Consider the following 15332-nt stretch of genomic DNA (forward strand, 5'->3'; position numbering starts at 1 on the left):
GTAAAGTGATAAAGTCTAATTTCTCAATGGTCTGGTATATGTGCCGAGGTGCGGTGCCAAATCTTACATCTTCAGTATCAGACTTGACATTATCTATCAGGTCCCAAGCCAGAATGTCACATGCCTTCTCCTTAGACTGAGAACCTTTTGCATTAATAATGGTCTGGGGAAGGGGCGGCATGGTGACATAGTGGTTAGCACTGCTGCCTCATTGCACCGAGGAACCGGATTCGATCCCGGCCATGGATCACTGTTCTTGTGGCGTTTGCACATTCTACCAGTGTCTGTGTGGGTCTCACCCCTACAACCCAAAGACGTGCAGGGTAGGTGAATTGGCCACACTAAATTGCCCCTTAATTGGGGAAAAAAAAGAATTGGGTACTCCAAATTTATTTTTTTCAAATAATGGGATAGTGATTATAACCCTTCCATTATGCCTTCTCCCTGGACCTGTACCGCTGTAAGTGCGTATTCGGTTCCTCTCGCCATAAGCCCCAGCCCTTCTGCAGTATCTTTGGCTACCCCCATGAGGCATAATCATTCATACCAGAGATGTCTAGTGACTTTAAGGCTGAATTAGCATTTCCAAACAAACCCCCACTCCCACATATCCCTCGATACTTTGTCTCTTTCTTCCCTTCCTTGTGTCCTGACTTCCCGGAGCTATGTAGGTTTGTTAATCCTGGCTTAACTGCCGTCATGCTAATCTCGCCCAGCTAGCGGACTCCGTATGATCGCCACAGACCTCTAGCAGGGTTGGGGCAGGCCAGGTCAAATTATAGATCACTTCTAGGGTCACCATTGTGACATTGTATAACATTTGTTTGGGCTTCCCTGCTTTCACTATCCCACAGGGGGCAATGTCATGTCAGCTGGGCACTTGGGTGGATTTCTGATACTCTCAAACACCACGTATTGCTACTGCCGAGTCAATGGATAACATCTCTGCATCATTCTTGATAATATTGCTTCTCCAATCCTGGTTCCCACACAAACATGGACAAATATGTCCATCCTGCTGTGACATTCAGCCCTGCGTTGGACACCCATATGGGGCCTCCACTTACCGACACTGAGCACATGTATCAGAATTGTGCCATGCCCGAGATGGTGTCACACACTCCGATATGTCCATGTTGTCAGCTGTATCGTTAGTGTAGGTTGTGGAAGTCTGGCCCAGATATGCAGCACATAACCCGGTTCACAGCAAGGGTCACAATTGTCCAGTAACCAACACCATCCCACCGGGTTGAACACCATTCCGAGCAATGCGTGGCTCAGCCAGTCACACTTGGGATTAGGTAAGCAGAATGTAACTCCAACTCATGGTACGGTGATCTGTGTCAGTTCGCTCTCATCGTTCTTCCCTGTTGGGATGATTTGGATGGTGCAATGGCTGTCGTGAGTAACCCTATCTGAAATCTGCGTAATAGATCCTCAGCCACTCCTTTCGGTAATTGCACATATTCCCTGGATGCAGGCAAAAGTCCTTATCAATGTTCACGGTTGGTGCTTCCCATGCTGTTAATCCTGTATCGAGGATGAATACAGTTGCAGCCACCCTCCAACTTGCCATTGCTCTATGGATTCACCTGAAACAAAATCATTTGGTGAGCGACTGGTGGCTTTCCTGCTGATAGAAACAGGCTGAGAGATATAGGGCTTTACCTGTGACCAATGCTTCCACCTGCTTCTCCCTGGCATATCGAGACACACACTGGTGTCTCTTGTCATTATTACATCGTATGGTGCCTGCCATCTTGGGGTAAATCAAGGTCAGTGAAGAGTGAGACAGTGAGGAGAAATCCCCCTCCGGTGCATGGAGAATTGGACCAGAAGTGGCCGTGTGAGCAGAGCTAGCAACACGGGACAGCATGGCGGAGAGAAAGGGCCGCGGGGAGACGGCACAGTGGTTGACGGAGCAGCTGGTGAAGTTTTTTGAGGATTGCTTCGTCAAGCTGAAGAAGGACACGCTGGACATGATTCAGGCTTCGATTGATCAAGTGGTTCAGAATCAGGAAACCCACGGGAGAGCGATCTAGGAGGTCGAACAAACATTGTCCGAGCACGAGGAGTATGTAACCGTGCCGGAAAGCAAGGTGGTGATGATGAATGACCGCCAGAAAAAAATGCAGGAGAACCTGGAGAATAGGTCCAGGAGGCAGAATCTCTGAATTGTTGGCCTCCCTGAAGGCAGTGAGGGATCGGATGCGAGGGCCTATGTGATGGACATGTTGGAGAAGTTGATGGGGGCTGGGGCGTTCCCTCGGCCCCTGGAATTGGACAGAGTGCACAAAGCCCTCGCGAGGAAGCCCAGAGTGAATGAGCCGCCGAGGGCCTTGGTGGTACGTTTTCACCGTTTCATGGACAAGGAACACGTTTTGCGGTGGGCCAAGAAAGAACGGAGCAGCAAGTGGGAGAACTGTAAGTTGCGCATCTATCAGGACCTGGGAGCGGATTTGGCCAAGAGGAGATCTGGGTTCAATCGGGCAAAGACGACCCTCTTTAAGAAGGGGGTGAAGTTCGAGATGCTGTACCCAGCCCGTCTGTGGGTCACACAAGACAAGATGAAATATGGATCTTTATTAAAGAAATTAAGCTGGAGGCGAATTAAAAGACACTTAAGCCTTGGAGAAGTACTGTGGCAGCGATTTATGGTGCTGGATTGTATAAATTTAAGTAGCTCTATGTGAAATAATGGGCTGTGTGGATGGTTAACGGTTGATCTGTCTTGCAGGGACCTTGTTAGAGAGGGGGATGGGCTTTGAATTTAGTTCTACTTTTTGGGTGACTGTTTTTCTAAAGTGACTGTTTCTGCATTGCTTTTTCTGTTGTTTGTTTACTGGGGAATGTGATGCTTTTAAAATGTTTACTCATGTAGGGAGGAGAGTGGAGAGTACAATAGGAAGACAGACTGCCTGGTGCCGGGGCGGGAGCTATGGAGTCAGCATGGACAGCTGACTCTCGGAAGCGAGGTGGGGGTTGAGCAGGTGTTAAGCTGGAGCTTGACTTGGGGGATTGGGTTTCTATTGCTGTTGCGAGGGGGGGAAGGGAGGGGGGGGAGCTGCTTTGCTGACAGGGGAGGAACTGTTACAAGGGAACAAATGGGAGGTCGGGAACGGTGACAGCCCGAGTGGGGACTCGAGGAAGCGGAGGGCGCAGGTGGGAGAGGGGAAGGTATCGGATATTTACCAGGAGCGTTCGGAGGTGGAGGAAATCCGGTGGAGGAGCTTACGGGCAAGTGGGAGGACGAGCTTGGAGGAGAGATAGAGGCGGGGCTATGGGTGGATGGCCTAAGCAGGGTTAATACCTCCTCATCATGCGCCAGGCTTAGCCTGATACAATTTAAGGCCGTCCACCAGGCACACATGACAGCGGCTAGGATGAGTAAGTTCTTCGGGGTTGAGGACAGGTGTGCGAGGGGCACGGGATGCCCAGCAAATCATGTCCACATGTTTTGGGCATACCCGAAGCTTAGAGGGTTTTGGCAGGATTTTGCTAAGGCAATGTCCATGGTACTTAAAACACGGGTGGTGCCGAGTCCGGAGGTAGCGATCTTTGGAGTGTCGGAAGAGCAGGGAGTGAAAGAGGCCAACGTCTTGGCCTTTGCCTCCCTGGTAGCCCAGAGACGGATCTTGTTAATGTGGAGGGACTCGAGGCCCCCGCCTGTAGAAACCTGGGTTAGTGACATGGCTGGGTTTCTCAGTCTTGAGAAAATAAAGTTTGCCTCAAGAGGGTCAATGTTCAGGTTCTCCCGGAGGTGGCAGCCATTTGTCGACTTTCTCCGGGAAAATTAAGATATCAGCAGATGCAGTATTCCAAAGGCGGGGGGGGGAGGGGTGGTTTGTTGTATGGTTGAGGTGTGTGAAGATTGGGCTGGGGGGGAAATGTTTATTTTACCATGTTGATGTCACTGTTTATGTTACTGTTGTAAAATTTTCAAATACCTCAACAAAATATTATTAAAAAAACAAAAGAATTTTGCTACTGTCCAGGCTGAACAATTCTGAGTTGGGAACACTTCCACCCACCAAGGGAGGTAATCTATGATCAGTAAACGGTATGTTTTTCCCCTACTATTAGGCAAGGGACCCATAAAATCAACGTGCAAATTCTCCTGGACCCTTTGGTCTGGGCTGATGAGGCATCTTAACCTTGACACCCGTCTCTGAGTTATGCCTGCCGCAGATTAGACATTTCTGACAGTATTTGACTGCTTCCTTTCTCATGACTGGCCCTCACCAACATGCTGATTTGCTATCATACCATGGCATTTCTTCATTCCTAGCAAGTACTGTCTAATGCACGGTGAAGCTGCTGCTTTCCTGTCCTCATTGCCAAATGCAGTCACTTCCTTACAAGCCTCCTTGCCCATGCCACCATATAGTCATGCACTATCCCAAAAGCAGACCAACTATATAAATATTTGCCCTTCTGTCGCTGCAGTACTTCATTGCTTCTGTGAGTGTAATCGGTTCTGCCGCCTGGGTGGAGCTTTTCCCTTCCAAAGCGTTATGTTTAACCAAGTCCTGGTTCCTTTTAACTACTGTCCACACAATCTTAGACTTTCCAGTAATATATCTCCTCAACCCATCAACAAACATCTCCACCTCTGCCTTGGGTAAATCTTTAACACAATACCCCTCTTCTTCCTCAGTTAGTATCTAAACTGTGCGTTTCCCTTCCTACAGCATTCCTTCTGTGGGGTTTGTTCCACATCTCTTATTATCTGTACAGACTTATCTTTGTAAATCAGAACTGTCTCCCAAGCGGCTTTTCGGCTAGCTTAATTCTTCGACACTATTAAGATGTCATCTACATATTGTAATATGGTGCTATCACAAGAGACTACACATGTCAGGGGTCCACTCATTACTTGGTGAAAGATACTTGAACTGCTGTGGAACCCCTGTGGGATTCTGGCCCATGTATACTATTTTTCCTCTGCAGTGAATGCAAATTTGTCCTGGGATTCTGAGGCCAGAAACAATTTGAGATATCTATGATCGTGAATATCCTGTGGTCTGGACTCAATCCATTAATGATTGTGGCCGGGCTCATGACAATGGGGTATACACATGAGGGTCACTTTATTCAATTCTGTGTACAATTCTTTCTTTTTCTGAGTCAGCCACGATCTCTGATTTCCATGACTGACGCATACCGAGGTAATATTTACACAGAATCACACATCCTTTCTCCTCTTTCCTATTCCTCTGTTTAACCCACCACTTCTTATGCTTCTTTGAGGTCCAGGATAGTTCCCAGCCTTCGTCATTCTCATTCTATTATTTTTATTTGCCAAATGTCTAGTGGGTGGCCGTTCAGGTCCCCGTCATGGCTAATGTTTTGTGAATGATCTGACTACTATTGTTGGTAAAGAAGGCAAATGGTAAGTTGGCCTTCATAGCGAAAAGCTTTTGAGAACAGGAGAAGGGTTGTCTTGCTGCAATTATACAGGAACTTGGTCACTGTGTGGAGTCTGCACGTTCTCCCCGTATCTGCGTGTGTTTCCTCCGGGTGCTCTGGTTTCCTCCAAGTCTAGCGGGTGGCCGTTCAGGTCCCCGTCATGGCTAATGTTTTGTGAATGATCTGACTACTATTGTTGGTAAAGAAGGCAAATGGTAAGTTGGCCTTCATAGCGAAAAGCTTTTGAGTACAGGAGCAGGGTTGTCTTGCTGCAATTATACAGGAACTTGGTGAAACTATGGAAACTCATGGAAACCTATAAAATTCTAACAGGTCTGGACAGGGTAGATGCAAGAAGGATGTTCCCGATGGGTGGCACGGTAGCTCTGTGGTTAGCACTGTTACTTCACAGCGCCAGGGTCCCAGGTTCGATTCCCAGCTTGGGTCACTGTGTGGAGTCTGCACGTTCTCCCCGTGTCTGCGTGGGTTCCCTCCGGGTGCTCCGGTTTCCTCCAAGTCCCAAAAGACGTGCTGTTAGATGAATTAGACATTCAAAATTCTCCCTTAGTGTACCAGAATAGGCATCGGAGCATGGCGACAGGGGATTTTCACAGTAACTTCATTACAGTGTTAATGTAAGGCTACTTGTGACAGTAAAGATTATTATTATTATGGTAGGGTATCAAGAATCAGAGGTCACAGTCGAGGATACAGGGTAACCATTTAGGACAGAGATGAGGAGCTATTTCTTCACCCAGAGAGTGGTGAGCCTGTGGAATTTGTTACCACAGGAAGTAGTTGAGTTCAAATTATTGTATGTTTTCACGAAGAAGTTATTTCTAGCACTTGAGATGAAGGGGAACCAAAGGATATGGGAGAAAGGCAGGAACAGGTTATTGAGTTGGATGATCAGGCAGGATCATGATGAATGACGGAGCAGGCTAGAAGGCCGAATGACCCCCTCCTGCTCCTATTTTCTGTGTTTATAATGAGAAACGGGCTCCTCCACATCCCACGTTTTTTGGGAACTGGGAAACAGTCAGTGCTGGTTTAACACCAGTTTTCTCACAGCACCAGAAACACACCGCTTTTAGCAGTACATAGGGTAAAGGGACAAACCGCTTCCAGTATACCGGGAGAATCCCGGCCGGACTCACCGCTTTTAGTATAACAAGAAAATGCCAGCCAGACACACCGCTGACCTTCCAAGGACTTGTCACACTGTACAAGGGTTTGTAGCAAAATTTATATCCTTTTCAGATAAAGGATAAATACAATGCAAAGTGCTTCGCACTGCTACCTCATAGCTTCAGACACCCGGGTTCAATTCCTGCCTCGGCTGCATGATAGAAAAGTGGTTCGCACTGTTGCTTCACAGCGCCAGGGTCGCGGGTTCAATTCCCAGCTTGGGTCACTGTCTGTGCGGAGTCTGCACATTTCTCCCCTGTCTGCGTGGGTTTCCTCCGGGTACTCCAGTTTCCTCCCCCAAGTCCTGAAAGACATGCTATTAGATAATTTGGACAGCTGAATTCTCCCTCCGTGTACCCGAACAGACGCCGGAATGTGGCGACCAGGGGCTTTTCGCAGTAACTTCATTGCAGTGTTAATGCAAGCCTACTTGTGACAATAAAGATTATTATTATAAGTTGTGCAGGTTAGGTGGATTGGTCATGCTAAAATACCCCTTGGTGTCCAAAAGGTTAGTTGGGGTTACAGGGATTGGGTGGAAACGTTATCTTAGATAGGGTGCTCTGGGCAGCATGGTGGCGCAGTGGCTAGCATTGCTGTCACACGGCGCCGAGGTCCCAGGTTCGATCCCGGCCCTGGGTCATTGTCCGTGTGGAGTTTGCCCATCCTCCGCTTTTGCGTGGGTTTCGCCCCCACAACTCACAAGATGTGCAAGGTGAATTGGCCAGACTAAATTGCCCCTTAATTGGAAAAAATGAATTGGGTACTCTGAATTTTAAAAAAATAAATAAAGGTAGAGTGCTCTTTCCATGGGCAAGTGCAGACCTGATGGGCCGCATGACCCCTTTCTGCACTGTACATTCTATGATTCTATGATAATACAATTAAAAAGTTAACTAAATCAGTTGAAGAATAAACACAATGAGTTGTATTTGTAAGACAAACAGTTGAAGCATAAACATAATGGAAGCACGGCAGATGGCACAGACTTCACCCCCACATCAATACCTGTTAGCGCCAGAACCTTTGTGTCTGGAAATCCTTCTTAGATATACTCTGTGACTTGGCCTCCATTGCCTTCTCTGGTAGAGAATGCCACAGGTTCACCACCCTCTGAGTGAAGAGATTTATCCTCATCTCAGTCTTAAATGGCTTATCCCGTTTCATGAGACTGTTCTAGACACCCCAACCAAGGAAAATATCAGCCCTGCATCCAATCTGTTCATCACTGTCAGAAGTTTATACATCTCAATGGAATCCCCTTTCATTCTTCTAAACTCCAGTGAATACAGACCTCGTCAATCTAATCTCTCATACGACAATCCTGCCAAATATATCCTTTCTTAGTTAAGAGGACCAAAACTGTACATGATACTCCAGGTGTAGTCACACCAAGGCCCTGGACAGCTGCAGTAAGACATCCTTGCTCCTGTACTTTAATCCTCTTGCAATGAAGGCCAACATACCATTTACTTTCCTAACTGCTTGCTTGCTTTCAATGACTGGTGTACAAGGACACCCAGGTACCTTTGTACATCAACATTTCCCAATCTATCACTACTTAAATAATAACCTACCATTTTGTTTTTCCTACTGAAGTGGATAACTTCACATTTGTCCATATTATACTTCATCTGCCAGGTATTTGCCCATTCACTCAACTTGTCCAAAGCACCTTGAAGCCTCTTTATATCCTCCTCATCCCACTCACATTCCCACTTGGTTTTATGTCATCAACAAACTTGGAAATATTACATTTAGTCCCCTCACTCAAATGTTTGATATATATTGTGAATAGCTGGGACCCAAGCACTGATCCCTATGGTACCCCACTAGACACCACCTGCTGCTCCAAAAAAGACCCATTTCTTCTTGCTCTGTTTTTTGTCTGCTAACCAATTCTCAATCCATGCCAATATATTGCTCCTAATCACATCTGCTTTAGTTTAGTAAAACTAATATCTTATGTGGACTTTATCAAAAGCTTGCTGAAAATCCAAGTGCACCACATCCACTGGTTCTCCCTTATCTATTCTACCAGTTATATCCTCAACAATTCCATTAGGTTTGTCAAATGTGATTTCCCTTTCATAAATCCATGTTGACTTTGTCTAAACTTTTTCATATTTTATAAGTGCCCTGTTAACATATCCTTTATAATATACTCTAGCATTTTCCCTACTACTAATGTTAGGCTAACCAATCTGTAATTCGCTGGTTTTTTTTCACTCATTTTTTAAAATAGTGGTTATGTTTGCCATCCGCCAATCTGCCGGGCCTGTTCCAGAATCTTGAAAGATGGCAACCAACGTATCCACTATTTCCAAGACCACTCCTTTAGTACCTTTTAGCCAGGGAAGAAATTGCTGAGCCTTTGGCTTTGATTTTTAGGTCATCATTGGCTACAGGAATAGTGCCAGAGGACTGGAGGATAGCAAATGTGGTCCCTTTGTTCAAGAAGGGGAGTAGAGATAACCCCGGTAACTATAGGCCGGTGAGCCTAATGTCTGTGGTGGGTAAAGTCTTGGAGAGGATTATAAAAGATACGATTTATAATCATCTAGATAGGAATAATATGATTAGGGATAGTCAGTATGGTTTTGTGAAGGGTAGGTCATGCCTCACAAACCTTATCGAGTTCTTTGAGAAGGTGACTGAACAGGTGGACGAGGGTAGAGCAGTTGATGTGGTGTATATGGATTTCAGTAAAGCGTTTGATAAGGTTCCCCACGGTCGGCTATTGCAGAAAATACGGAGGCTGGGGATTGAGGGTGATTTAGAGATGTGGATCAGAAATTGGCTAGTTGAAAGAAGACAGAGGGTGGTGGTTGATGGGAAATGTTCAGAATGGAGTTCAGTTACGAGTGGCGTACCACCCCAAGGATCTGTTCTGGGGCCGTTGCTGTTTGTCATTTTTATAAATGACCTAGAGGTGGGCACAGAAGGTTGGGTGAGTAAATTTGCAGACGACACTAAAGTCGGTGGAGTTGTAGACAGTGCGGAAGGATGTTGCAGGTTACAGAGGGACATAGATAAGCTGCAGAGCTGGGCTGAGAGGTGACAAATGGAGTTTAATGTGGAGAAGTGTGAGGTGATTCACTTTGGAAAGAATAACAGGAATGAGGAATATTTGGCTAATGGTAAAATTCTTGGTAGTGTGGATGAGCAGAGGGATCTCGGTGTCCATGTACATAGATCCCTGAAAGTTGCCACCCAGGTTGATAGGGTTGTGAAGAAGGCCTATGGTGTGATGGCCTTTATTGGTAGAGGGATTGAGTTCCGGAGCCATGAGGTCATGTTGCAGTTGTACAAAACTCTAGTACGGCCGCATTTGGAGTATTGCGTACAGTTCTGGTCGCCTCATTATAGGAAGGACGTGGAAGCTTTGGAACGGGTACAGAGGAGATTTACCAGGATGTTGTCTGGTATGGAGGGAAAATCTTATGAGGAAAGGCTGATGGACTTGAGGTTGTTTTCGTTAGAGAGAAGAAGGTTAAGAGGTGACCTAATAGAGGCATACAAAATGATCAGAGGGTTAGATAGGGTGGACAGCGAGAGCCTTCTCCCGCGGATGGAGGTGGCTAGCACGAGGGGACATAGCCTTAAATTGAGGGGTAATAGATATAGGACAGAGGTCAGAGGTGGGTTTTTTACGCAAAGAGTGGTGAGGCCGTGGAATGCCCTACCTGCAACAGTAGTGAACTCGCCAACATTGAGGGCATTTAAAAGTTTATTGGATAAGCATATGGATGATAAGGGCATAGTGTAGGTTAGATGGCCTTTAGTTTTTTTTTCCATGTCGGTGCAACATCGAGGGCCGAAGGGCCTGTACTGCGCTGTATCGTTCTATGTACCTGGGATGTGGATCATCTGGCTCTGGGCATTCATTAGCTTTCAGTCCCATTAATATCTCCAACACTTTTTTAATGAATACTAATTTCCTTCAATTCTACCTCCTCACTTGATATTGCTTTGCTAGCATTTCTGGGGATATATTTGTGTCTCCTTCTGAGAAGATGAAACTAAAGTACTTGTTTAATGTTTCTGCCATTTCCTTGTCCTCCATTATAAATTCTCCCATTTCAGACTATAAGTTTATTAGTCTTCACTACTTTTTTTTATAGACTTACAGAAGCTTTTACAATTCATTTTTATGTTCCTTGCAAGTTTACTGTCACACTCTAATTTCTACCTCTTAACCTCTTAGTCATCCTTTACTGAATTCTAAACTATTCCCAATGTCCAGCTTGCTATTTTTTCTAGCAACTTTATATAACTCATATTTGGATCTAATTCTATCCTTAATTCTTTTTGTCAGCCACGGTTGGACCGCTTTCCTGTTGTGTTTTTGCACCAGAAGTGGATATATGACTTGCATGCATTTGGTCCTTAAATATTAGTCATTGTCTATCCACCATCATGCCTTTTATTGAAGTTCATCATTCTATCTAAACTAACTTACATCTCATATCTTCATAGTTTCATTTGTGCAGATCTTTCCTAGTTTCAGGTTGGAGTACTTCACTTTCCATCCTAATGAAGAATTCTATCATGTTATGGCCATTCTTCCCTAAAAGATTCTGCACAAGAAGATTAGCAATGAATCCCTTCTCATTGCACAATACCAAATCTAGGATAGCCCATTCCCTAGTCAGTTCTTCAACATAGCTGGTTTAAGAAAAATCTCATGCACACTTCATGGATTTATTCACCACAGTTTTATCGCTAATTTGGTTTGCCAAGTCTATATGTAGATTAAAGGCACCTATAATTACTGTTGTACCCTTGCTACATGCATCTCTAATTTTCTGTTTAATGCCACCCCCTACCATACCACTACTGTTTGGAGGCTGATAGACAACTCTCTCTAATGAATCCCTCGCCTTGTTGCTTCTTAGCTCCACCCAGACTGATTCTACATCTGAATTTTCTGAGCCAATATCCTTTCTCACTACTGCATTGGCTTCATCCTTTACTAACGACACTAATCCTTTTCCTTTTCCTTGTCCTTCCTAAATATCAAATGCCCATAGAAATTCTGTTCCCAGCCCTGAACCCAAGTCTTCATCATCACAATCATATCGCGCCTGTTTACATCTGTTTGTGCTGTTGATTCATCAACCCTATTGCGAATGCTCCGTGCATTCCGATACAGTGCCTTGAGACCTGTCTTTTTAATATTTGTATACTTTCCTTTGTACTATGGTGTTGTTTGTAACTAGACTTTTGTTTCCTGTGACTTCTACTTTTGTTTTTTACTTTTCTATCTTTCATTTCTATCTTTGTTTCCATCTCTTGTGTCGCCATGCTCGGGTTCCTATCCTGCGCCTCTTTCGTTTAAACCCTCCCCACCGCACTCGCGAATGCCCCTGCGAAGATATTGATGGCAGTCCTACTGGAGTCCAGCTTGTATAGCTCCCATCTTCCCCAGAATCAGTCCCAGTACCATAGAAAGCTAAATCACTTCCTCCTACACCATCTCTCCAGCCAAGCATTCATTTGGCCTGTTCTCCTATTTTTGATCTTGCAAGCAAATGGCACTGCGAGTAATCCTGAGATTACTACCTTTTGAGGTCCTGCTTTTTCATATATTTGCTGGCACCCTATATTCTGCTTGCAAGATCACATCCCTCTTTACCTATGTCATTGGTAATGATATGGACCATGACCTCCGGCTGTTCACCATACACCAGAAGAACGTCCTGCAGCAGCTCAGTGACATCCTTGACCCTGGCACCAATAATGCATCATATGTTCCTGGTGTCACACCTGTGGCTGCAGAAATGTCTGTTTCCCATGCAATAGAATCCCCTTTCACGATTGCTCTCCCACTCTTTCTGCTCCCCCTGCCCCCTCCAATGCAGCTGAGCGACTGGTGGTGCCACAGACATGGCTCTTGTTGCATTCTCCTGAGAAACCATCTCCCCCAGCAGCGACAGAATGGAATATTTGTTAGAGAGGGAGATGATCCCAGGGGACTCTTGAACTACCTACCCAGTGTTTTTCCTGCTTGGCTGTCACCCATCCCCTTTCTGCCTGTCTACTCTTTACCTGTGGTGTGACCACCTCATTGTATATACTGCCCAAGAAAATCTCAGCCCTGCACAGTGACATCAGAGACAGCTCCAGATCTGTAACACAGAATTCGGTTGGCTGCAGCTGAAGATGCTTCCAGCACACGTGGCCGCGCTGTACACTTGAATTGTCCCTGACTTCCCACAGAAGGAGCATTGCACATGATCGAGCTGCCCTGCCATGAATTGCTCTTCAAATATTCCCTTTACTTTTCTTCCTCTAGTTTAAAGATTTTAAATATATATTAGTCACCCTACTTTACTTCTTATATTTTAAACACTAAGGGCGGGGAATTCTGATCCCATGCTGGCACATGGGTTTCCCGGTGGCGAGGGGTCCTATCAACGGGAAATCCCATTGACAGTGGGGAAACGGGTAGATGATGCTGGCGGGCCACCTCCCCCGCCAAAACACACGCAGCGGGATGGTAGGTAAATCCTGCCCAGTGTCTAATCTAAAGACCAATTTTACTTTAAAGACTTCACAGTAGAAATACTCACCAGGTCCTACTTGTAAAGGCCATTGATCCTCCCTTGGTGCCTTTTTGGGTGTACAACCAATGGACAATTACATTTCAGTGGCCAGGTATTTCATCATAGTTATTCCTGCTTCGCCACTGAACTGGGTTCCTTCCTCAATTTTGGTGGGATAGAAACAGCCATGACATAATTCCCATGCAATGTGTTTTTTATGTCGGGTCATACCAGAAGGTTTGGTTTCAACTCGCTGGCATAGAGCCCTACCAATCAGAGAGAGATGTTGAATGTTAAAAACAAAATTTAGTGCTACTGTTTTTTTTTATATAATCATTAGGAATCCCTGTAGTGCTAGTATCACACTTAGTATGTATTTGACTGTATGTGCACAAGGCGTCAACTGTAATTTCACCACTAGATGAACAGCAATATTGTTCCCTGATTACACTGGCTACCTTGGCTCACTGACAGCACTCTTGGTTCTAGGTCAGAGAGGCATGCCATCAAGCTCCACTGTAGAGACTTGAGCACATAACTAAGCTGACACTTTACATCTGTCTCAAAAGGCAGTTGATGTTAAAGAATACATGTCATTTCTTTAAAAGGAACAGAGTAGTATTGGTAGCCTCGCCAACCTTGATCCTTCAAACTACACCAGTAAAACAGATTACTTGGTAATTTGTCTAATCTTGTTTGTGGAAGATTGTGAGCGTAATTTAAATTCCTCCCCCTTGCTTCACAGATTAGCTTTGCCTGTGGAATTTCCCAGTGTTGTAAGATGGCACAGTCTTTCTCATGCTCTCCTGCAAGATAAAAGATTAAGGAGGCAGGCTCTGTCAATATTTATAGCAAGACTCAATGTGCAATCAAACCCATAGTATTAATTGTGTGCTTTCATCTACACATACACGAAAGGGAAGTTAAACCGATAAAACAATGATCCGTTCACAATCTTCCTTTGAAGCCCCAACATTGCTCACATGTTGAAATTACATTCTTTAAATAGATAGCATGGCCTGATTTGCAGCATTTAAGATCTGCACCACGTGACAACATTTGACATAAAGCTTAACCAATTCCTTTGCAAACACTAACATCTCAGGGGATGGAATTTCCTGATAGGTGTTTGGGGCAGATGGGCAATAGTCCAAAACTGGTCTTGCAATTTTGGGAAAGTAGTACGGTTTTATTAAAAGCATTAAAATTATGCTGTTTTACAAAAAATGTAACAAGCATATGAGGAATTTTGAACTTAACTTCTTTTATTATTTTACAGGCATCAGCTTGAGCACTGATTAACAGCAATCAAACTCCTTTTCCAAGGAACATATAAGATCCAGTTCCCATGCTTTTTTGACTGAAACTGTATTCTCAGCTCCATTTGAATAAAAGCATTACACAGAGAGAGAAGCAATAGATTTTGGTCTTGTATTAATACCACAGAATGGACAGGTCTTTTCATCAATATTGACTGTCATAGTTGATAATGAATTTGAATATATAAAAAAGTGACCACTTTGATATTGTTCTTGGACCTACTGAAATTGTTGGAGAATTATAATTACAGTATAAATCAAGCATTTGTATCTCTCTTTGCCTGATTATCAACTTCCATCTTTTTTAGGTAGGAGACATAAATAAATAAATAATAAAAAAAGCGGTCTATAAATAATCAAAGATAATCAGAAACCACCCTAGGGTGTATTACATTTACAGATGCCAGTCTAGGTGTTCAGAAAGGACTTTAGATTTGTCCCTTATGCAATCCAAATGTAGCCAGTGGACTTTGGCTCCATATAGCATGAGACCTACTGAGCTGAGAAGCTCATAACTTGGCAGTAATTAATCAGCTATATGAATGTTGTTTGTAAATTTTATATACCTAAAAAGATATTGTTTCAATTTGTCTGCTATTTCTCCCAAAGCTGATTTGCGCACTCATCCAGTTCTTTTCTGTTACTTGGCTGCTACATGGTGACCAACTGAAAGCAGCTTTTTCTCAAAAATAGGCTTCAAATTCTAAGGTTGTTAATCTTCATTTTGGGCAGAAGTGAGCTCGGCAAGGGAAATTTTTTTTTAAAAGACTGCTGCTACTGATCACTTTTCATTGAACCCTTCTGCAAAGTGAGTTAACAGACAGTTGAAGTAAATTTACAGACATCAGGGGGCCAGGTTTTCCTGAAG

The 15332-nt window shown here is 44.4% G+C and overlaps 1 protein-coding gene across 12 annotated transcripts in view; it reads left to right on the forward strand.

Moving 5' to 3' along the window:
- Positions 1-14562, forward strand: part of odr4 (odr-4 GPCR localization factor homolog) — a 171213-nt gene extending 156651 nt beyond the window's left edge. For all 12 annotated transcript variants that reach the window (XM_038794585.1, XM_038794588.1, XM_038794575.1 and 9 more), the window contains one exon: positions 14425-14562. In XM_038794585.1, coding sequence (XP_038650513.1) covers positions 14425-14436 — 12 coding nt within the window. In that variant the 3' untranslated portion in view covers positions 14437-14562. The remainder of the gene's footprint in view (positions 1-14424) is intronic.
- The last annotated feature ends 770 nt before the right edge of the window (positions 14563-15332 follow it).

The sequence above is a fragment of the Scyliorhinus canicula genome, chromosome 4 (genome assembly GCF_902713615.1).
Source record: "Scyliorhinus canicula chromosome 4, sScyCan1.1, whole genome shotgun sequence".
In the NCBI taxonomy this organism is placed as follows: Eukaryota; Metazoa; Chordata; class Chondrichthyes; order Carcharhiniformes; family Scyliorhinidae; genus Scyliorhinus; species Scyliorhinus canicula.